A 23,060-nucleotide genomic window follows, 5' to 3' on the forward strand; every position below is an offset into this window, starting at 1 on the left:
AGGTTTTCTGTACTCAGAATCCACAGTCCTGTGGGGAGACTAAAGACAAGAGGTGAGCTTCATAAACATAGTACCCTTTCAAGCCCTAGGGAAGAGAGACTAGGCAGCTGACTACATTTCCCAGCAGGCCCATCGGGAGGGCGGGCGTAAGAAAGAGGGAGGGGGAAATTAAGGGCTGTGATTGGGCGTGAGGTAGCCTAGGGGCGGAGCAGAGGCGGGGCTCATTGGCTCTTGCGCGGTCTCCCGTGGAGATCGGCAGGCTGTGTTGTGGAGCTTACCTTCTAGCTTCTCCCCTAATCCCTTCTTCCACCCGGTTGGGACGAGGTGTTGACAGTTATGAGACCGGGCGAGGAGCTGCCTGGAGAGGGCGGCGGCGCCGTCCCGGAGGTAGAGCTGCTGAAGCGCTGCGCCGCTGAGTGCATCGACGAGGCCGCGGAGCGGCTGGGGGCCCTGAGCCGAGAGATCTGGAGCGAGCCGGAGCTCGCCTACCAGGAGTACCGGGCCCACGGCGCCCTGACCCGCTTCTTCGAGCAGGAGCCGCAGGCCGCCTTGTGGACCGTGCAGCCGCACTACAAGCTGGACACGGCCTTCAGGGCGGAATGGGAGTCTGCGGCCCCGGAGCCCGGGCGCTCCACGCCGCTGCACCTGGGCTTTCTCTGCGAGTATGACGCGCTGCCGGGCATAGGGCACGCCTGTGGCCACAACCTGATCGCCGAGGTGGGCGCAGCGGCCGCCCTGGGTCTGAAGGGGGCGCTGGAGAGCCACCCGAACTGTCCGCCAGTGAAGGTGAGACCCGGCCTGGGCTGGGGGCGGCGGCGAGCGCTGTGGATATTGTTTCACACCAGCGCCCGTACCCACGCGCCTGGGATCTCCCTGGAGAGGGTAGGGAAGAGCTGGACGCCAACCTCTGCCCTTGCCCCCAGGTGGCCGTCTGACAGCCTGCATCCCAGCATTGACAGTGTGTTGTCACAACTTAGACTCATCTCCATCACCAGTTATTTTTCTAAATCTTGGAAGACAGATCCCATAACAGATATGTAGATAGATAGATCTAAATATTTAATTAAGACTCAATCAGATAACTGTTTCGGATAGATTGCACCTAATTATTCTCCGTATAGAAGAGCTTTGAGCTGAGCTGTAACTAGGGCAGGACTCTCCGAGCTTTGTCCCAGGGTGGAGAATTTAGAGGGTGCTGGTAGCACTTGCAGCCTTTCAGTAGCATAAAAACAGCAAAGCTTAACACCTAGTTAGCCAGAATAGTAAATTTAAATGGGAAGCTACCAGACGGTGGGCTGGGAATGAGCTGCTAGTGGGAGCTTCTATCCTTAAGGTTGGTGGTATCCTTCCTGACGCCCTCAACTGAAGGCTCACTTCATGTCTCTTGACTTAGGCTTGGTTTGTAGGACTTTTTCCCCTAGACATTCGTTCTTAGTTATGAATTGTCTTTTGGCCCGAAAACTTGTGTGTCATCTAGTATTTTGAGTAACTGAGGATGGGGGAGGAAGGGGGAGTGTGGGGGGGCGTCTAAAGACATTGTTTTGTGTTTGTACTTGTTTCCTTTGGCGCGGGGCGGGGGGGGGGGGAGTTCATAACAAAGGCTGTAGAAGGGAGGAAAGTAAAGGAGAATAAATGGACAAACGGATGCTGTATTTTGAAAAGAGATCTGCAGGGGCTACAAAACCATTGGGGCAACCCTCTTGTGGCTGCTGTTGATCTTTCTGGACATCTTTTATATTTAAATACTGGAGAGAATTTTTTATATGCTTTATAATCCTCATAGAACTATTGTTTCTGCAATAATAGGGAAGCATTTTAAATATAGTTCAGTGCAGGCTTTTAAGTTTTTAAAAAATTTTTGTCTTTATGGATTTTAAAAAAACCTTCACATTTTAAACAAAATTTTTAATTTGGTTTGAGAAAATTTCATTTAAAGAGTCTGTTATTTCATTTAGCATATATGAAAAATTACTCTTCATTTTTGGGCTAAAATTGAATCCAGCCTTGTTTTGGTTAAAGAGAATGTGAAAGTATTTTATTTTTGAAGACCATTCTCCCTTGTCTTTTTCCTTTCAGCTCTCTCTTTTTTTTAATCTTTGTCCATTTAGGGAAGGGTTGGTTGTTCCTGAATGTGGGCACCCTCTTTCTCTTCTCCTTTTATCAATACAAGAAAAAAAACTAAACTGTCAAACCAGGCATATTAGAAGTTCTGAGATTAGCATGGGGCACATAACAAACATTTATTAAGCTCTTACTGTATGCCAGGATGCTAAGTGTTGGGGATACAAAGAATGGCAAAAACATTGTCCTTCCTTTCAAGGAGATCCCATTCTAATAGGGAAGATAATATACAAATACTCTGTACAAGATGTAAATGGAAGGTAACATCTAAGGGAAAACTCTGGGGGAAAGGGTCCTGGTTAACTAGGAAAGGCCTCCTGCAGAAGATGAGATTTGAATAGTGATAAAGGAAGCCAAAGAGTCTTAAGAGGAGGAAGTAAGGAGGGAGAGCATTCCAGGCGTGGGGGATAGCCAATGCAAATGCATTGGGAAAAGAGGAGAAGGGGGTAGGATTTCAGGAAGATTATGAGCTGAGTTGTGGACTTGGTTGAGGTGTCAGTGGGACCTCAAACCCAGATGGGTTTGGTAAGAGGGGTTTGGAGCTCAGAGGAGAGAGTAGGATGTGTAGTTCTACATAAATAGGTTAGTTGAACCCAGGGGAGCTAATGAGCTTTGGAGGGCTACGAGGTAGTAATGATAATTTTAAGGAGGAGGTACACAATCCTATTTGCATAATTTATAGGAACCATATACTTCTCAAACAGTAATAATTGTCAGTTTTAGAAAAATTAATGTCATCTCTCTGACACAGTGATGCTTATACATATATTTCATCTTAATTCATTGCATTTGCTTTTTGAGGGTAGGAATCTTGTCATTTTTCATCTTTGTATCCCCAGGTACCTAATAAATGTTTGTTGAATTGAATGATTTTAGAACTTAAGGAGCCCCATTTTTCAATGACATTTTTTCTGACTGTTTAAAATTGTATGTTTTGAAGAAAGTATTAAAATATTAAAGTAAAATGTTTATTCTGTAAAGTTCTTTTTTGTTTAATTAGGTGTTTGGTGACCAATAAATCTGCCTGATTGAACTGGTGGAAACGAATTAGTAAGTTTGTGTAATTGGTCATTTCTAACTGTGGTATTTAAGATTGTTTAATGCACTTCTAAAAATAATCTATCTTGAAACTTCTTAATGAGGTAGCAGCATAAGAGTAGAAGTAATGAGATTTGAATTTTAGTCCCAAAATTGCCTTAGCCTTTCTGTGACCTTTTAGGCAAGTCATTCTACTTCCTGGGCCTCTCTTTCTTTCCCTGTAAAATGGTATTTGTCACCTACCTCACAGGGTTGTTGTGAGGATTAACTAATAATTATAAAGCTCTTTGCAGATAATTTGCTTATTAATGCTAAACTACAAAATGCCTCTGACATATCCTGCCTGTGTGACCCTGGACAAGTCAGTTAACCTATTTATTGGTCTAGGCTAGAGGTGCCAAACTCAGGCTGCAAAACTGAGTGAGCCCAGTCAGATTAAAATGTAATTAGGAAATGTTTCAACAAAATAAATAAAAATACAACACAACATAGATAATGTGGTTTTCTAAGTCAATATGCAGCCCTCAGGGACCTTTTCTATTTGAGTTTGATACCACTGCTCTAGGCAACTCTTCAAGACTATTAGGTTGCCCAGAAGTTACTGACCTGCATTTGGGAAGAGTTTTCCCCATGCAGGAATTCTCTATACCCATGAAATCACAGGTCCAGTCCTTGTTCCTACACATCTAACCTTTAGTCAAGAGAAGTGGCTACCTGAGTTACAGAGTACCTTGAACAACCAAAAAGTTTTAGTTCTCTTTTCATCATAAGCATTTCAGACAGAAAATTTCTGATATCTCTCATCAAATTGGTATTCGTATGAACTCTTTGGTATTGCAACGTAAATTAAAGTATGAATTTCTAAGTATCATACGTCGTTGTCCTTAGTTGTATGTTAGAAGCAAAAGTCTTTCCTGTAGTTTGAAGATATAAACAATTAAGTAGATTCTGAATGAATGTATACTAGGAACCTGTATGATATTTGGTAGATAGTTGTTAGGGTTTTTCTGACCCCTGTGTCTTTTCTAGATCACTGTCCTGGGCACTCCCGCAGAAGAAGATGGAGGTGGCAAAATTGACTTAATTGAAGCTGGAGCTTTTAAAAATCTCGATGCTGTTTTTATGGCTCATCCATCCCAAGAAAATGCTGCTTATCTGCCTGATGTGGCTGAGCATGAGTAAGTAAGGAAGCTGAGGAAAAGAGATGTTTCTTCCTTGAAACTAGAATTTAGAATATTTTGGTTAACAGCACTTGAATTTCAAGATGTTTATATTACCTCTACTTTATCTTGGTCTCCCCTGTAGGGAGGGAGGGTGTGTGTGTGTGTGTGTTCTGTATATTCTACAGAAACCATTTCATTTTTTTATATTCTCATTCCCTTACACTTTAACAGATCAGTTATTTCACTGGCATTCACTGGACATTCCCTCTAACGATCAGGTCTTGCCTCACCTTATTCAGCTTTTATTCATGTCCTCCCATAAGTTTGCTGGAAGAGGTTCAGCCATTGAGCTGGGAGCCTTTCTGGTTTGTAGAGTACAGTGAAGCATACAGGCAGATTACCAAGCTATTCCTCACATGTGCTAGTTGACTACCCCATCTGTTTTGAGCACATATTTCTCTGATAACATTTTTTACTTTAGTTTTTCTTTGAGGCTTCATGTTATTCGTATAAGCCTACTCACATGTGCCACGCACCCCTCAGCACAGCCTGCTGTGGAATTAAGTAGGTCAAATATTTAACAAAGGTGCTTTTTAGCTTCTTTTGGTGTCCTTTTGGCGAGCCCCTTTATTTTCGTGTCCAGGGACAGTGTGTGACCCATCTTTCCATCTAACTCCAACTTCTTCTTTTATAGATTCACTTATTCATACGATTCAGTTAGTTCAGTTAGTCCACTTAATGCTTATTTGACAAGGACCTCATTTTTCAAATACCAACAAATAAAATGTATGGTCAGTCTAAGAAGTAGGGTTCATAACATCTCATGTACCATTTTCTGCCACCATCACTGCAGTAGGGACCTACACTAGACAGTTTGTATTTTATCTTTGTTTCAGAGGTTGTTATGACCCAGGAGTCCATCAAGAGGTCAGCCTGTTGGTGGTGAGCCTCCATATTCAGCTAGCTTGGGACTCTGAAAGCAGGTTGTCTATTGTTGGGCCATATTTAAATGAAACAGCGAGAGCTTTCATTTTGCTGGTAGAGCATTTAGGAAGCCAGTATCACCTCCATGCCACAAAGAGGCATCAGAGGAGAGGGCTCTGTGGGGAGGATTTACAAAATAGTAGGCACTTTACATCAAAGAAATGGTTCAACTTGTGTTTAGCAATAGGAGATTTTTCTGAATCTACATTTAATACTTTTCATTGTGTGTTTGACAATGAAAGTCATTTGGTTTTGCCTTTTATTTTAAACTGAACTTCTTTCATAAGAAGGATTTCATAAGCATTAAAATGCTAGTAGGGTATAAAACTACTCTATAGGAACCCTAAGACAGAAAAATTTTCTATTTGTAGTATATTTGTAGTGTATTTTAAAGTAGATAATGAGTAGCATATTGGTTTTCTGGAAAACCATCCAATCTTGGACAAACATCTAAAACAAATCATTCTTCAGAATTTCTCTATGTAATATTGTAAAAAATATGAACGCTTTACATAGTGTAGCATTGCATATGAGTAGGGAGCTCAGAGGTCATTTAATCCAACTTTGTCATTCAACAGAGAAAGGACTTGGCATGGGCACACAGGAAGAGAATTGGAGAGCTAAACTCAAAAGCAGGTCCCTTGACCCCCAATCAATACATTTTCCAATGAACCAGACTGGTTCTAAGCTATCTACATTGGAGTGTTCAGAAGTAAAAAGTAAAACTGAGAAAAATTATCCTGGGCAAATCTTAGTTACCTATCTAAATTAAAAACATGTACAATAGTTTCTGTCTAGGAAGATGCTCTAATTCTTATTATTAGCAAGGATTAACCTTGAAAGATTATAATGATTAGCTCTTATTTATTAGTGTCATTTTCTTATGTCCTTTGTAATAAAATTGACATTGATGTATTAGTAAAATGCTGAGCTTTGGCACGTAATACATTCATATAGGATAACTCTTTCCTGGTCTCACTCTGGCATGAGCCCTTCACAAGCTTAAAGATGAGTAAATGCTTTTCAATTTTAAAACTTACTGCTAAAATAAAATAACCATTAATATAGTTTTCTCTCAGTTTATATTTGTGGTGCTTTTATTAATTAGTCTGTAAAATTGGTATTAAAATGTTTTCCATGGAAGGTGGTTTGTGGGGAGGGGGAGGGGTTGTTTGATTTTTTTTTTTAAACACCCTTCCAGATAAATGTCTTGACAAGTGTTTTCCAGTTTCAAGGGGATGGTGAGAGAATAGACCTATTCTGTTATTCGGCCTACTGTGTGAACATTGTGCTAGCATTGGAGGAGATAGAAAGATTCAAGAATACACACAGCCTTACTTATCACTGCTTCATACTACCATAGTAAAATTAGGCACCTAGAGGCTTTTTTGCTAAGGGAATATTTGGAAATAATCCAGAAATGACATGAAATTTCTAGGGACTCAGACATTTTGTCTGTTTCATTAATTAAATCTAGTACTCTCCCAGCAATTTGATACCACTCTTGAAATATCCTTAAATAGATTGTTTACACAGATACTTAAAGATTTTCAGCTATGTCATCTTTAAGCATTTTTGAGGAAAATAATGATACATCTAAATGTTAGATATATAATAAGATATATTTGGTCAAGTGTTTGAAAATAGTTTCCCTTACAAATTTGTAAAAAACAAATTTAAGTACTTTAATGTGTCTACTGAGCATTTAGGCAGCTTGATTTATTTCTTTGCCAAAACCTTTTTTTTTCTGATAGTAACTAAGCAACTAATCTTGGTAAGAGAATCATTTGGAAATAGGATAAGTAATTTATAATGTTCTAAGATATTACAAAAAAAATTTTGTTTCAATTTGGATAGGTGAAAAAAATTTCATCAAAATATGAGGTAAACTAGTTTTTTTCATAATTATGTTAGTATTACAGAGAAGCAGTGAGAAGTTCATGGCAAGAATTAGTAGAAGTTATGAATTTTAGGAGCAATTTTAATTGATTAGATTTATAAAGTACATCTCCTAAACACCAGCTGTTGACTGACAACCATTTTAGCATGGAAAATGCAAAGAAAAATGTTCTAACAACTAATCATTTCAACATTAGAATGCTTAAATGGCGAGTTCTCTTTTTAAATTTAATTTTTTATTCTGAGCTTAAACACCAAAAAAGAGCATTTCCCTACCTAAAGCAGAACACAAAAAGAGGGTTCCCTATGAAACCTTGAGTCTCCACTTGACACAACTTGCATTATAAAAAGTATATTATAAATTCCATATATTACTTTTAAAACTGTTCTGCTTGTCTTTGCTTCCATCTGAACTTCCTTTTAGTCTCACTGTGCATTAAAAAAATGTTTCAATGACCCTTTTTATTTTATAGCATCTCTATTGCTACCTCCCCCCTTCCTCTAATTGACTGAGAGAAAGAGGCGGGAAATGCTTGTAACAGATAAAGGCAACCAAGCAAAACAAGCCCACTGCTTGGCCATGTCTAATAACCTCTGCCTGCACCCTCTCTCTGACACCTTTGTCAGAGCTCAGCAGTGTGCTTCATCATGGTTTCTTTGGTCATTGCTTTGAGTCATTGCTTTGATTAGAATTCTCAAGTGTTTCATAGTTGTTTTTTCTTTATGATGTTGCTGTTGTGCTTATATAAATTGTTTTCATGTTTTTACTTAACTGCCTCAATTCTTATGACTCAGGATTCTCTGAAATCATCTTTTCTTAAGGTGAAAAAAACTATTCCGTTTGCATTTTTATACCACAATTTATTCAGCCATTCCCCAGTTGTCTCAGAAGCAACCTAAGGCACCCACCTTAGATTCTAGTTCTTTTCTCATACCCAGCCTTCTTTTGATTCCCCTTCAATTTCAGATATGAGTGCTTATCTGATGCCCACTCCCCCAAACCCTCCGTTTTTGTAGATTCTTTTCACAAAGTGTGGCTACTTCTAGATTGTATAAAACATTCAGCTTTACACAAATTTCTACCACCATTTAACATATTTATTGTGGTCTACTCCCTTAACCTGTTCCTGGCCTCCACAATGAAAGTTGTACAGTTCATATGTAATACTTTGGATGTTTATAGGAATAGGACCCGGACTTGTGACTTCATTGAGATGAGGAAATCTCGGGTAAAGAAACTCCCTCTACCAGTGTAGGTTGGTATTTTCTCTGCAACTTATATTCATAGAAAGTTGCAGCATTTATGAATTTATTAAGTAATAATACTTGGGTGTTTCCCCAAATAACTGCCTTGAACTTTTTTTTTTAAACTTCAGTACAAATAAAGAAAATAAATAACAAGTGATACTTATTTCCCAGTGTGACTGTGAAATACTATGGAAAAGCTTCTCATGCTGCTGCTTATCCTTGGGAAGGTCTAAATGCATTAGATGCTGCCGTTCTTGCGTACAACAATCTGTCAGTTTTAAGACAGCAAATGAAACCCTCTTGGAGAGTTCATGGTGAGCATGTCAATACTTCTTTTATTTGAGGGGTGATACTTATACTCAGTTGCAATTTAATAGAATTTTAATAAGAATAATTTTTTCAAATGTTTATTAATTTAAATGTTGGTAAGAGGAGAACTGCTTTTCAGCATGGACTTGTTTTCAGAAATGCATGCAATGAAAGACTGACATAGTTTGGCTTTCAATATTTTTTAAAAGATCATTGTTTCTGAGTTCAACTTACTAGCAGTGTAACCCTTTGCAAGTCACTTAACCTCTTGCCTGCCTCAGGTTCCTCAGCTGTAAAATGGGTAAATAATGGCACCTATCTAACCGGGTGGTTGTGAGGATAAAATTCCATATTTGTAAAGTATTTTGCAAACTGTAAAGACCTTGGCAGAGCTATAGCTTTTCTTTGCCTTAGATAGACTTTTGGCTGTAATCTGCTAATTGTGGATCAAAAGCCAAAGAAGTTCAGTGTCCCAGACAGCTCTCTAAATCTGTAAGTTGTGAAGATTTGTACTGGCGGAAGAAGTTCCCTGGGAACCTCCTACCCTGATGAAATTCCAGAACTGGTCACTAGAGAGTCCTGTCTGTCACTGAAGAAAGCTTTGTTGTTGTTTGGTCATTTTCAGTTGTGTCTGACTCTTTCACCCGATTTGGGGTTTTCTTGGCAAAGATACTGGAGTGGTTTGCCATTTCCTTCTCCAGCTCATTTTACAGGTAAGGAAACCGAGGCAAACAAGTTAAGTGACTTGCCTAGGGTCACACAGCTTGTAAGTGTCTGAGGCCAGATTTGAACTCAAGTCTTTTTGACTTTATCTACTTTATCCACTTGACTTGGCTTTATCCACTGGGCCACCTAGAGAAAGCTTGAAAAACCAGAATAAATCCTCATCCTGAAATCTCTGGCAGAGCTGGGGCAAACATGCATACATTGGAAAACTTAAAGATCAACTGTTTTGCTCCAGGATAAGAAATTTTGTAGTGAGTTGCAGAGACTCTGCTTTATGTTTGTGTTTATGCCAGTGCCAAATCCAAGTTAAGGCTACACAAAATTTCAGTTAGCCTCCTTGTTAGAAGAAATAAAAGGGCTGGAAGAACATTTTTCCCATCTCCCAGTTAGTAAAGGGGATCAGATTTTTCTTAGAAAAAAAAAAAAGAAATTAAAAAAAAACCCAACACCTGGCTATACATGTCTACCCAAATATATGAAATATTGTTAGTAATTAAGGTGAGCCAAAAGAGGAAAATCAAATCTGAAGGAAGCAGAGTGGAACTCTTCCCTGCGAAAGCTTAGGGCATATCCGAATGTGAAAAGAAGAACAGGGGAGAAACTTTGGATCTGTGTACTAGGCTGTAAAATATTCCCATAGAGGATAGAACTAGATCCTTTGAGGAAGCACTGTTAAGGTTTTTAAAAGTTTGAGCAATAAATTAAAGACTTCAGAGATAAAGTTAGGTGTTTTGTTTTTGTTTTTTTTTTAGTTTTTTTTTTTCTTTAAATTACTATTACTGATTGATGTAAGGGGCCAGAAGAAGGCTGAGGCAATTTGGGAAGGGGAAGGAATGGGTGAACAGCTGGTTTAGAAAGAAAGGGATTTGGATTCCTGAACCAGGAAGATAGAGTGGCCAAAGATAGAGTGAATCTAATAAGGACCAGTAAGAAATGTGTTTGTAGTCTTGCAGAGATTTAAACTGAAAATAGAGGAAGAGTGATAGTAATAATCTAATTTTTTTTTCAGCAGTTGGGGTTAAGTGACTTGCCCAGGGTAACACAGCTTGTAAGTGTTATGTGTCTGAGATCGGATTTGAACTCAGGTCCTCCTGACTCCAGAGCCAATGCTGTATTCACTGAGCCACCTAGCTGCCCCAACAATCATTTTTAAGCTCCTACTTCTTGCTAGGTACTTGCCTAGGTGCTAAGGATATAAAGACAAAAATGAAACAGGCCCTGCCCTCAAGAGGCTTAGTATCTATGGGGGAGACAGTATGTAAATACATGCAAATTTGTGCAGGCAAGATAGAAATATATGCAAATGTATGCAGGGGAGGCAACATATAAATATATTCGGCTATCAAGGCATCAGCAACTGGTGGGCTCAGGAAAGACCTTATGAAGGAAATGGCACTTGAACTGAGATTTGAGGGTAACTAGAGATTTTTAGCCTTTGAGCTGAGGAGGAAATGTAACCAAGGCCCAGGACACAGTCTGTGCAGACTACAATGGAGGGATGGAGGGAGGTCTGTTTTCTCTTCTTTTCTTCTGGCCAAGCTTGGTTTTTGTAGTTATACAACATTCAGTTTCAGGTTCTTTCTTTTACATGGAACAGAAATCTTTGTATTAATAATTGCATGTTCTCTAACTAATTATGGCTGCTGAATACATTATATTTCTTTGTCTTGCTAGCTGTCAGTGTTTTAGTGATTTTTCCATTATAATAACTTATTGTTGTGAAAAGTTTTCTAAGTGATCAGTATCAGTTGCTGTTTCACAAGGTCACAGTACTCCGAGGTACTAAAATAATTGGCATCTTTTTACCTAATCATTAGAGCATTTTTGCTTTTAGAGACCTCAGAGCACAGAAGTTGGGACCAGAAAAATTGGGTTCATGCCCCAGCTCTGTTCTGGAGCCATCTGTGACCTTGGATAAGTCCCTCAGCTTCTCTGGGTTTTAGTTTTTTAATTGATACAGTAAAAGGCTTAGACAGGATGACCTAAATTACTTTCCATTTCCAACATTCTGATTGCAGATCTAGTCCCATTGACGTATCTGGTTTTGATGCCAAAAATATCGATTTAAACATTCTAACTGCAGTAAAATTTTGCTGAACACAGAGTAAATAGTATAAAATTTTCTCAGTGTCAAGTTGTTTTCACCAACCTCACACGTATACTTGTAACAAGTTACGTTTAATTAATTATATCTCCCGGGTTCATTTAGAATTAGAGAAGAAATGATTTTTAAAGTTGACCCTGTGTTATATAAACTCATTCCTATGTTTATAGGAATACTTTGACTTATACTCAGCTATTAAATTTCCTTTCTGCTTGGCTGGAAAATATCATAATTAAAGTAACAGTCCATATAACTTTCAAAATCCTTTGCAATTGGGGTTTCTATGTTACTAATAACCTTAAATCTTTCCTTTTATATAAACATTGGTAGAAAAGCTTTATACTCTTGTTACAACTTAAGTCATTGCTTTTAGCAACTTTTTATTTTGCTTTACTCTAATAACTTGACTTTTTTTTTTTTTTAGGCATAATTAAACATGGTGGTGTGAAACCTAATATCATTCCCTCATACTCTGAATTAGTCTATTATTTGCGTACACCCACAATGAAAGAGCTTCCAATTTTGACAAAAAAAGCAGAAGATTGCTTTAAAGCTGCTGCTTTGGCTACAGGATGCACAGTAAGAAGTATTAAGAGCTAATCCGTTTGTTAATCAGAAGTGTTTGGAAGGGGAGAGGATTTGGAGGGAGAAGGACCTTGATTTGTTTTTTTTTTCTACATTTTAAACAAGAAAACATTTGAGAGACAGATGGAGAGAAGAAGCAGGTTATATGATTCCATTAACATAATTATGTAATTATTTTCATCTTGATTTATCCTTATTACGAATTTTCCCTTTTTAATTTCAAAGAATATTATAACTATAAAAAAGAGGAATATTTTCTCAGTTGACTGAACAGTTTATATTTCAAAAGGCCTGAAGTCTCTCATACTGGTTGACTCTGACCCTCTCATTTGCCATGCTTAAAAAGAAGTATCATAAGTGGTAGGGAAGACTTCAGTTGTTGGGAGATGCTTTGGGGGCAGTTATATACTACATCTGTGATAGCTACAAAAATTAGTGCTATTTATCAGTTTTTATTATCCTTGATAAACATGTAATCTACCTTTTTAGACTTGATATGTAGTAAAATCCCTGTTAAAGGCAAGTCATTGGCAAAAGCTAATTTTTTAAAAAAAGCGTTCAGGATAAAAAAATTATGTATGTGGTACTTTATAATAAACAGCAGGACCTTGGAATAAGATGGGGAGAGGGCTGCCTTTTTGTTCTTTGGAAGGGGATTTTATTTCTGACATCAATCACATGAACGAATATTTATTGAGCACCTATGGTATGCATGTATGAGGTACTGTGTCAGGTGCTACAGGAACCCTGAATTTGTAGCCTAATTGGGAGGGACAACATAGTCTTTTTTGAACTATTATCTGAATTATATATTAAGTGCTAAGAAGTAATAGACCCACTGAGTGCTATAGTTCTGAGGAAGAATACAGCTCCAGGAGGCCATGATTGTTATTCTTCCTTCAAAGACCACTTGAGTCAGCTGGGTAGAGTGGAGTGGTGAGGGAATTCTAAGCAAAAGAACATAAAACAAAAGCTAGAAGATATGTTCCTTCTGGTAGATAGACAACAGGAAATATTAAGTGACTGGGTTAGTTAAGGAGAGACAGGTAGGTTAAATTACCTCTTTCTTGGAAACTGATAAGAAGAATGAGATAATTAAGTGGTCCCACTTAGAAAGATGCACCCATGGTCTGAATCCTGACCTTATAATGAGGCGATGTATATACTAAAATGTATATATATTTGAATGTTCTCACGACAGGATAAAAAATCCTGGGTGCAGGTTATATGGTGCAGTTAAGATAATAACTGCTTCCTTCAAAGGCTTACAGTTTAGTGGAAGTGAAGGTGCTTATAACTTCATTGATTTGGGAAAAAAAATTATTCCAATTCTGTTTTTCTATTTTTTTTTCAAATTGTGCTTAATAATTTTGTTAGGTGGAATTAAAAGATGGCATACATGACTACTATAATGTTCTTCCTAATAAGAGCCTCTGGAAAACTTACATAGAAAATGGAAAAAAGCTGGGAATAGAATTTATTTCAGAAGATTCTATGTCAAATTGTCCATCAGGTAATTCTAAGGGTGCTTATATTATTTATTGAGCTATTGACAAAGGTCTTTACCTCCTCTCCTTGTCTTTTGGTCTGGGCCTGTCATTTAATCTCTGTATGATGCTCTCTTTAAGAAACTTCTCTACAAATGCAGATGGGCAACCATTCTGCAACCCATCTTAACAGCTCAGTTCCCTGGTTAGCTTTTTAATTGTTTCTAAGTGACTAAGTGCTCAGGGCTAACATTCCCGTGGAGGTTGGGGTTAAAGGACACCTGTGTGTCAGAGGTGGGACCTGAGCCCAGGTGTTCCTGACTCTTAAGGCCAGCCCTCTATCCATTTACCACATGCTACCTCCTCTATATTGGGGAATAAGAGGGCATGGATTGTTAATGGAAGGGAATGTTTCCTCTCAGATATTTGAGAAATTGAAGTTAAAGTTAGTTAACCTTAAGTTAAAGTTAACTTCAATTTGAGAAATTGAAGTTAAGGACAGAGGGAAACAAATGGACCCTTCTGCAAATACAGAATGCCAGATGAGTTTGTTTTATTTTTGGAAGTAGCCACATACTTGACTTTTTAAAAAAATTCCAGATATTTACACTGGTGACATTTGATTTAGCTAATTTTCAAGTGAGGAGATTGAACCAGATGATCTCTAAATCTTCTCTCTCTAATTCCTATGATTGTGAACTACTTAAAAAAGAAAAGGAAAACTCTTAATAAGTTGTTCTTAATCCTTTTTATAAATAAGCAGGGTCATTGCCAGGGCAGTGCTTACTTAGTTGTGTAGGGAGTTGGTGATGTTTGTATTGGTTTGTTGCTAGGAAATAAAGATCACTTAGCATTAGGAAATAAAGATCAAAAATACAGAGATACTTTGAAGTTGCTTTTAGGTTTTTCTTCTATAATCAATATACCATTATTAAGAGGAAAAAATCTCTTAAAACATAGTATGACATAAGCATAAAACTAAATTTAATTTTCAGCGGTTAAAGATACAGTGAAACCTTTGGACAGTGAAACCTTTTACGGTGAAAACACTTTGAAACCTAAGCAGTAAAATGACCTTAGCTCTGTTATCTTCATAAATTATTTGAGTATTTTTGATTTCCTAGGTTGTTTTTTTTTAATTATTCTTTTAGGATCACTTCTTACCTATATTACTTAGTACCACTTTACATTTATATAGCAACTTTTAATAACTATGAAGGTGAATATTTGTTAGAATTTTGAATTTTTTCAGAAGTAATTTTTTGTTCATCCCGTCTTCTCTCTTTCCTTTCTGCACAGTTAGACTTCATAATGATTAACTTGCCAGAAATTCTCAGGGTAGCTCATGGGAAAGTGGTAACACTAGAAAAAAATAAACACAATGCAAAAAATGTGTATATCTAGTTGTCTTCCTCACATCTTCCCAGTTTTTCATTTTGGGGAGAAAAAACAACTCCAGTAGATATCATTGAGAACTGATATTTTTATCAACTTCCATTCATTTTCTCCCTGTGTGACTGGTTTATGGTCATTGAACTACTTGATAAGAAAAGTTGAACTGGAACCCATTTTCCTTATTCCAAGTATTTGACATCCTCTCTGCCAAGTTCAAAACTTATCTCACTGAAACTTCTCACTGTAAGCCTTGTGCTTCCTTCCTTAGCCCTCATCCATGTTTATTTTAATCAGCTGAGCTGTCTCTTCCCCAAGCTTGTCCTTTCCTCCCTGTATACATACCCTGGAAGCCCTGTCACTGCTCCTTACCCTTTCTCTTGCCCTAGCCGTCACCCATGGGAATCCCTACCCCAGAAGCCACAGAGAGATATTTATACTTGAGGGAGTTCACATTCTTGGTCCTTTGGAGCATGATGTTCTTGGCATCAAAAATTAGAGCTCTCAGTGCATTTTCCCATAGAACATTGGTACTATCCATTGTTTCAGTATCTATTTAATCCAAGACGTGTTTTTAGTACAAGGTACTGTTTTAGGTACTCAGGGTACAAGGATGAAAGGAAACCTCAAGAATTTGTATTCTACTGAAGGGATACAACATGTACACATGGAAATACTATGTACATAAATATATATGCACATACATATGTATATATCCATACATACACACAAAGCAAATTCCGTAGGAATCTAGCACTAGCAGCTAGAGGGCATTAGAAAAAGTTTCATGTAGTAGAAGTCACCTGAACTGTACTTTAAAGGAAGCTTGGGCCCTGAGAAGCAGAGGTAAAAGAAGATTCCATTTCAAACACAGGGAATGAGCTGTATAGAGGCATTGGATCCAGGTGATGGACTATCATGTATAAGGAATGGCTATTTGGTCATTTTTACTGGAAGACAGAGTGCATAAAGGGGAGTAAATAAGACTGGAAAGCCAGGTTAGGAAAATCTTTTTAATTTTTCCTAGAATTTATTTTTCCTAGAATCCTAGAATTTCTAGAATCAGTAATGTGTGTGACCCTAGTCAGATCTGTGTTTCATGGATGTCTCTTTGACATCTCTATGGAGACTGAATTGGAAAAGAAAGACTGGAAACAACTTAGAGAACAGCTTGGGAGTGGGGGTGGGGCTATTGCAGTAGTCTAGGCCAGTAGACTAAAGGTGATAGATATAAGATCATAGATTTAAAACTGGCAGAAACCTTAGAGGTCATCCAGTCTAGTAAATACTCCTCCTCTAATGTATACGTACATCATTTTACAAGTGAGGAAACAGGCATAGAGAGGTTAAACAACTTGTCCCGGGTCACACACTAGTAAGTGGAAGAGATGACATTTGAACTCAGGTCTTACTGTTTCTGAAGCACACTAGCTGCTGTGCCATACTGCTGAGAGGAGTTGAGGGTGAATTGACAAGACATGGCAAGTCGTAGGGTATGGGAGGTGAGGCAGGAGTCAAGTTTGTAAACATGGCTGTCTAGAAGGATGCTGGTGCTCTCAACAGAAATAGGGACGTTTAGAGAATTAATGGGTTTGGGGTAGGGCAAAGGTGAGTTCTGTTTTGGATGTGTTGAGTGTGAGATGCCTATGGGATATCCAGATGGAGATGTCTAACAGATAGAGGGTAATGTGGGAGTGGAGTTGAAGGACTTAAGCTCTATATTTAGGGGTTATCTACATGGAGATGATTGAACACATAGAACTGAAGTTAATATCAATTGAGAGAATATACATATATAGGTGGAGAGAGAGAGAAGAGGCATATATTCATAAGTAGTAGGCAGAGCCAGAATCATGATTCTTTAAAGGAGACTGAAAGGCAATAGTCAGGCATGGAGGAGAGCCGAGAGAGAATTGTGTAAAAGCCAAGGGAGGAAAGATTGTCTTTAAGGAATGGGAGTGACCAACAGGGTCAAAAACTATACAGAAATCAGAGCACTGAGAAGAGGTCATTGGGTTTGGCAGTGTGAAAGCACTGGTAACCCTACAGTAGAGGGGGTAGTGGGTAGGAGGGGAGGGTAGAAGCTGAAATGCAAAGCATTGAGAATAAAGTAGGAAGTGGAGAAAATGGAGGCTGAGCCTTACCTGAGCTAACCACTGCTTATGGCATTTAGACAGTCTTCTCAAAGGTCATCTTGTCCAAACCATATCTAAATAGCATTTTCCTATATCCCAAGAAATGCCTCTTCAGTCTTTACTTGATCTCTTTTCAGGGCGAGCTTATTACTTCTAGAAGCAGTCCGTTTCACTTCTGGATGGCTCTAATTTCCTTACATCAAAACATAATTTTCATGGGGAAAATATGTCTTGAGTTCCAAAATACCGAACTGATTTACAAGTAGATTTTGAGCATCTGATCCATTTGTGAGTTAAAGATAACTAGTATTAATTTTTAAGAAAAATGACTGACCCAGAAATATAAGAAGCATCTGGTAGCCATGCACCCATCTGCCTTACTGTGTTTTCCCTCATAACTATACTTTGCATCATGTTACAGAAGTGGGGTTGGATTTTCTGGCTCTGGAGACCAGCTCTTAAGAATACCTAGGTCAAGTGATAATACATTTTCATTCCATATTTCAGTGTACTTTATCCTTCCCACCACTAATTTTTGGACAGTCTAACTTTTGTCTTTTTGAAAATGTGCGCACTTTGCTTTCACTCTGAATATATTTTCATGTCTGAACTTGGAAAATAAGTTTTTGATTATAGTTTAATAATTCAGACATTTAACTAAATGCATCTCTTATTTTGTATGCTCCAAGGTTCCACTGACTTTGGAAATGTTACTTTTGTGGTTCCTGGAATTCACCCGTATTTTTATATTGGTTCTGATGCACTGAATCATACTGAGCAATATACTGCAGCTGCAGGTAAGGGTTTCTGATGTGAATAGACTTTGGAATATATCATCTTGGGAGATGGGGTGGAGGGAGAGGATTACTGGCATCTGACAGCTAGAATTTATATAGCACTTTATGATTTGCATAGCCTTTTATGGTTATTATTTCATTTGATCCTTGTCACAATCCTGGGAGGTAGCTGCTATTGTTATCCCCATTTTACAGATGAGGAAACTGAGGCAGACAGCGTGACTTGCCCAGGATCATACAGCTGGTAAAGTGTGTGAGGACAGATTTGAATCAGGTCTTCCTGAGTCCAGGTCCAGCTCTCTGTCCATTCGACTACATAGCTGAAAGAAGCACATTTGTCTTTGTGGTATAATTATAATTAAAGTTACCCAGCATTAGCTGTGGATAGTGTGTATGTGTGGGGGAAAGGGGGAGTGATTGAGCATTAACCATCAAATTAATGAAGTATTTCTTTATTTTCAAGTTGGTTTTTGTTTAATTTTCAGTGAGGCTAGAAAGTGTCTGTTTTCCTCGTTTATTCTGTATATATTCAGATATGTACATGTTGTCTCCCCAATAGAGTGTAAGTTCCTTGAAGGTAGGGACTATCCCATTTTTGTCTTTATGTCCCCAGTGCCTGACTCATAGTTGCCACTTAAGTGTTTGTTGGTTGAGTTTTTTTCTTTCTGCCCTCTAGGATCCCAAGAAGCACAATTCTACACTTTGCGTACTGCTAAGGCTCTGGCGATGACGGCCCTCGATGTGGTTTTCAAGCCAGGTTTGCTGGAAAGAGTCAGAGAGGACTTTAGACTTAGTCTTCAAGAAGAAGAGATTTTGAATGCTACAGAACAAAGCCAAGACCTTAGCACAACTTGTGAATCACGTTAAGAATCAGTTCTTCCATTAATGAGGTAGGATAGGATTGCTTTTTTTTCCTCTAGGAGCAAGTTTCTGGTATTTTGAAATTGTGTGACACAATAAGAGGGGAAAATACATTACCTCGTGTAATCTAAAATCAATTTTCACAGATCTATATTTCATGAGAATTTAAATGTACAGAAATGGACATAGTTGGAACTTAGTATCTCAGTACTCAGTCCTCATAACACAAATGACAGGTATGTTATATACATAGCTGCAGATCTATATATGTGGTACTGCAAAGGTTAATGTTGAAAAGAATAAGGTTTAAAATCTAATGTTCAGTAGAATTAATATGCTTTTGGGAGCTATAGGTACAAGGTAATCAAGATATACTGTGAAGATATTTTTTAAATATGGGAATAGCTTTTTGTAGGCTTATTTACTAGAGATATCTGATGTATATTAATTCTGTGTGAATATTTTAAAAAGAAGTGAGAGGAAAAGGAGCCAGGGAAGCTTGTATGTGCTGTGAATTTTGTGAATTGTTAGCCTTGGTGATCTAGTATAATGATAGTAATACTTAATCTGAAATAGAATCAGTAAGGAGGAACATTTGACTTGTGTGTTCAAGTCTCTTAATCTTTCTGGGTTTCTGTTTCCTTTCTTTATGAAAGGAGAGAATTGAAGGAGGGCTGCTCTTGATTTTTTGTAGCTGTAAAATTCTATGGTCTGTACTCTGTCCCCAGATTTAAAGTTCCCCATCAATAGATCTTTTAGGTATATGGTTTCTGGGGCTAGGACTTGAGAATTATATATTCCTTTCTTTACACAATGCACATAAGGAAAAGCACATTTCCCCACTGATTTTTATTATACAGCTAGAGCTTTTCCTGTGAACTGAGATGGAAACTTTAAGTGAGGTTAAGATAATGGACAGTCAGTCCTGTGACGTACTCACCATTGAAGGATTCTATCAGCACCGTCCTTTGTGGGAGCTGTGGTTTCCACTTAACAATTCACTGTCCTTGCTCAGACTTTCTTTGTTCTGGAATTTGCCTTTGGTCTTCAGACAACGCCATTGCTTTCCATGTCCTTAAATTTCCCAGGACAAAAAACCTTTCTACATAATGGTTTGCAGAACTTTCCTCCCCATTTTCTCCTGCTTGGGTATTTAACAGCAAGTAGCCTTGGGTAATTATAACATATTTCTCATTTAGTATGGACATCGAAGCATTTGAAAATATGAGGCTTTGGGTATGTGAAGCAAATTTATTGCTTGCTTCATCAGTTTGGCATACGTAGCCAATATACAATAGTACATAGCTAATATACATAGCCAAAGTACAAGTTTTCAGTTTGGCATAGCCAATGTACTTACAGGGAAGCTGCAACCGGAAGGAAAAAATACATTATTTTATTGTATTCTCCAAACACTAATGATATTCTTGCAATCCTCATTCCCTTTGTGACTTTGTTCCTGCCACTTTCCTTGCCAAGAAAGTTTCTCCTATGACAAATGAATTACTTGAGCCAAACCCCATGTGGAACTGAAATATGCTGTTTTTCCATGTGAAAGAAATATAACCATGAACTTCATATTCTAGTTTTTAGGCATGACTGTAACTCATCTCTGTCACCTAATTTGAAATTAGCAGGCAGGATCCCCCATGCTGGAAGCTAATCTCTTTGGAATTTGCTTTCTGTGCCACACTTCCTTAGTAACCTTCATCCTAATGGACTGAGGCCAGAATCTTTGGATTTTTCAAACCAATCTTCAGCCTTATTCTTCCTGGTCTTTATTTTCATGGTTTGCCATTTTAGAGGACAGAGGAAAGTAAAAATTAAATGATCTTTGAGTATTATTTTTAGGCAAGAGCAAATGGAGGTATAGAGGATCTATTTATTTTTGGTGTGCTGATCATTTTTTATTCCTTCTGCTTTTTTGGGTAAATTGTATGTGCATTTTTTTGAAGGGGGGAAATTAAGTGCCTTTTTAAAATTAGTTTGAACAGTGACATGACTTGAAAAAAATGCCATTCCTAATAGATTTAGAGAATATTTGTTATGTGCCCTGTTTTAAATGCTGTGATTGACTTCAAATCAGAGGAGTCCTGTGTTCATGTCCCCCTTCTATCAACAGCTTTGTCACCATGGACAAGTCACTTAGTTTCTTCCTCTATGAAGTAGTAGATATTAATCCCTATTGTGCCAGAGGATTGAAAAATAATGTACATAAAAGAATTTTGCAAATATATTCTCTCTCCTATTAGACTGTAAGCTCTTTGAAGCCAGGACTGTGACTTAGTCATTTTTGTTTCTACATCACAGGGCGTTGTGCATGGGTGTTTAATAAATACTTGCTGAAAAAATATTACAGAATCTCAGAATTTGATTTTAAAAGAACTGCTAGTGGTCAGCTAGTGCAATATACACATGAAAAGAATCCTCACTATAACATTCCCAAGAAGTATGTGTAGCCTTTTCTTAAAGACTTCCAAGGGGAGGCAGTCTGTTCCACTCTTAGACCACTCTGTTAGGTAGTTTTTCCTGACATCAAGCCTAATTTGGCTCTTTGCAGTTCCACCTTTTATAACTTCCTTCTTTTTAAATCAAGGGAATGGAATAACCTTGGAGATTATAAGATAAATTATTAGACTCTAATGACAAATTTTGTGGCTACAGCAACGTATACTTCTTGGAAAAGAGAAATAATAAATTATTTATGAGCTATTATCTCTAAAGTGAGTGGATGAAGAAAGTTTCTTAACAATTACTTTTCATCCTTTGTGAGTAATAGTCAAATTTTGGGGGGAAAGTTAAGTGAATTAGTGATAAATTTTGAATTACATAATTTAAAAAGAAATTGTTTTATTAACTCCCCCTCTCCCCCAATTTTAGACACTAGGTAATTCCATTTCAGTGAGTAGAATTACATTAATTAGGTCTACACTTAAGTCAGTTAAGTGAACATTTATTGCAAGTCTATGTGCAAAGCACACATATTTTTATATATTGTATGACAGGCTGAAACTTTTTCCGCAGTAATTTAAGTTAGTTAAGCATGATTTTGTATAATCTTTTGTTTATCATTTGCTTAATATACTTTTTTTTCAGGAATTACATATGTAAATTTTGGTTTAGCATGAATTTTGAGTTAGCTTGAATTAGACCTAATGTAATTACAGATTCAAGTTCTTTTTGGAGAAAAAAAAACAAAGGTATGTGGTGGGATTATTGATTTGAAAAACAAGTCCTACGGCTCTGTATGGAACCTGTAATGACAAAGTTTGTGTGTACTTCCAGCAACTTGAACTGTTTCTTTCCTCACCTTCTTCTTATTTCTGTAGCATTTATTTGTAAAAGAACAAGGTGGATATGAATCACTAATCATTGTGGTATTTCCATGTTCCTCAGAATATAACAATGAATTAAAACCATGGTATTTATTTACAATCCACAAAATTATTGACAATCTTTTTTTGTATTTTAACAATGGTAAATTCTTACTGTGTATTTCCACTAATTTTGGAAATTTTAAATAAAATTATAATGAAACAAAGACATATTAAAGTGTGTGAGTCGTTTTAATGTGTTTGACGGGAAAATTTTGTAGTTTTAGAATTACTGTCCAGTCTCAATGTGTAAACTTGGTGATAACATTTTTGCCAAGCTCAAACACATCCATGATCTTTTAAAGAATTATCTTACAGCCTGATGTGTAGGGCCATTGGAAAGGAATTCTTACAAAAAAGTGAATCCATTGTCCTACTACTAGTTAGTTAGTCTTCATAAGGCCAACAAAGTAGAATAAAAATCATTAAAGGTTGTCCTACCTTTTGAGGGTGACACAATGTTCTGGCCTTGGTAGTTAACAGTAGGAAAGGTATATTCAGAAATGTTTTACTTTTCAGGTAAATTAAAATGTAACCTCAATCATTAAATTATATGTGTAAATTTTAAGAATGTATGATACAGCTTTTGTCAAGGAGTATTTAGAACATTTTCCTAAGAACACATATGCTTATCATAGCAGATGCCTTTCTTTTCATTAGGGTGTTGTTCTTTGTAATGGCACTCCAAACAAATGAATACAAAAGGTAAGTGCATGTATGTATTGTGATAGGAAATACAATTTATGTCAACTTTAAATTCCACTGTTATGGAATCTGATGACTCGTTTCTAAACCATCATTCAGAGAACATGAATATCATGCATTCAGAAAATTTGG

General features: G+C 37.4%; 1 protein-coding gene across 1 annotated transcript; it reads left to right on the forward strand.

Annotated features, from left to right (window-relative positions):
• Positions 1 to 248: 248 nt before the first annotated feature.
• Positions 249 to 22,345, forward strand: PM20D2 (peptidase M20 domain containing 2). Its single transcript, XM_027856644.1, has 7 exons — positions 249 to 786; positions 4,189 to 4,337; positions 8,625 to 8,767; positions 12,017 to 12,171; positions 13,555 to 13,690; positions 17,881 to 17,988; positions 18,665 to 22,345. Exons 1-7 carry the CDS (start codon positions 337 to 339, stop codon positions 18,853 to 18,855), a joined length of 1,332 nt encoding a protein of 443 aa, XP_027712445.1. The 5' UTR covers positions 249 to 336; the 3' UTR covers positions 18,856 to 22,345.
• The last annotated feature ends 715 nt before the right edge of the window (positions 22,346 to 23,060 follow it).

Source organism: Vombatus ursinus, unplaced genomic scaffold (assembly GCF_900497805.2).
Source record: "Vombatus ursinus unplaced genomic scaffold, bare-nosed wombat genome assembly UNPS02000582.1, whole genome shotgun sequence".
Lineage (NCBI taxonomy): Eukaryota > Metazoa > Chordata > Mammalia > Diprotodontia > Vombatidae > Vombatus > Vombatus ursinus.

Excerpts from the sequence above, each read along its gene's own strand:
- PM20D2 (XM_027856644.1), top strand. The coding sequence starts at position 337 with ATGAGACCGGGCGAGGAGCTGCCTGGAGAGGGCGGCGGCGCCGTCCCG. Across the intron at positions 8,768-12,016 it reads ACCCTCTTGGAGAGTTCATG|GCATAATTAAACATGGTGGT; the intron begins GTGAGCATGTCA and ends TTTTTTTTTTAG. Across the intron at positions 13,691-17,880 it reads TATGTCAAATTGTCCATCAG|GTTCCACTGACTTTGGAAAT; the intron begins GTAATTCTAAGG and ends GTATGCTCCAAG.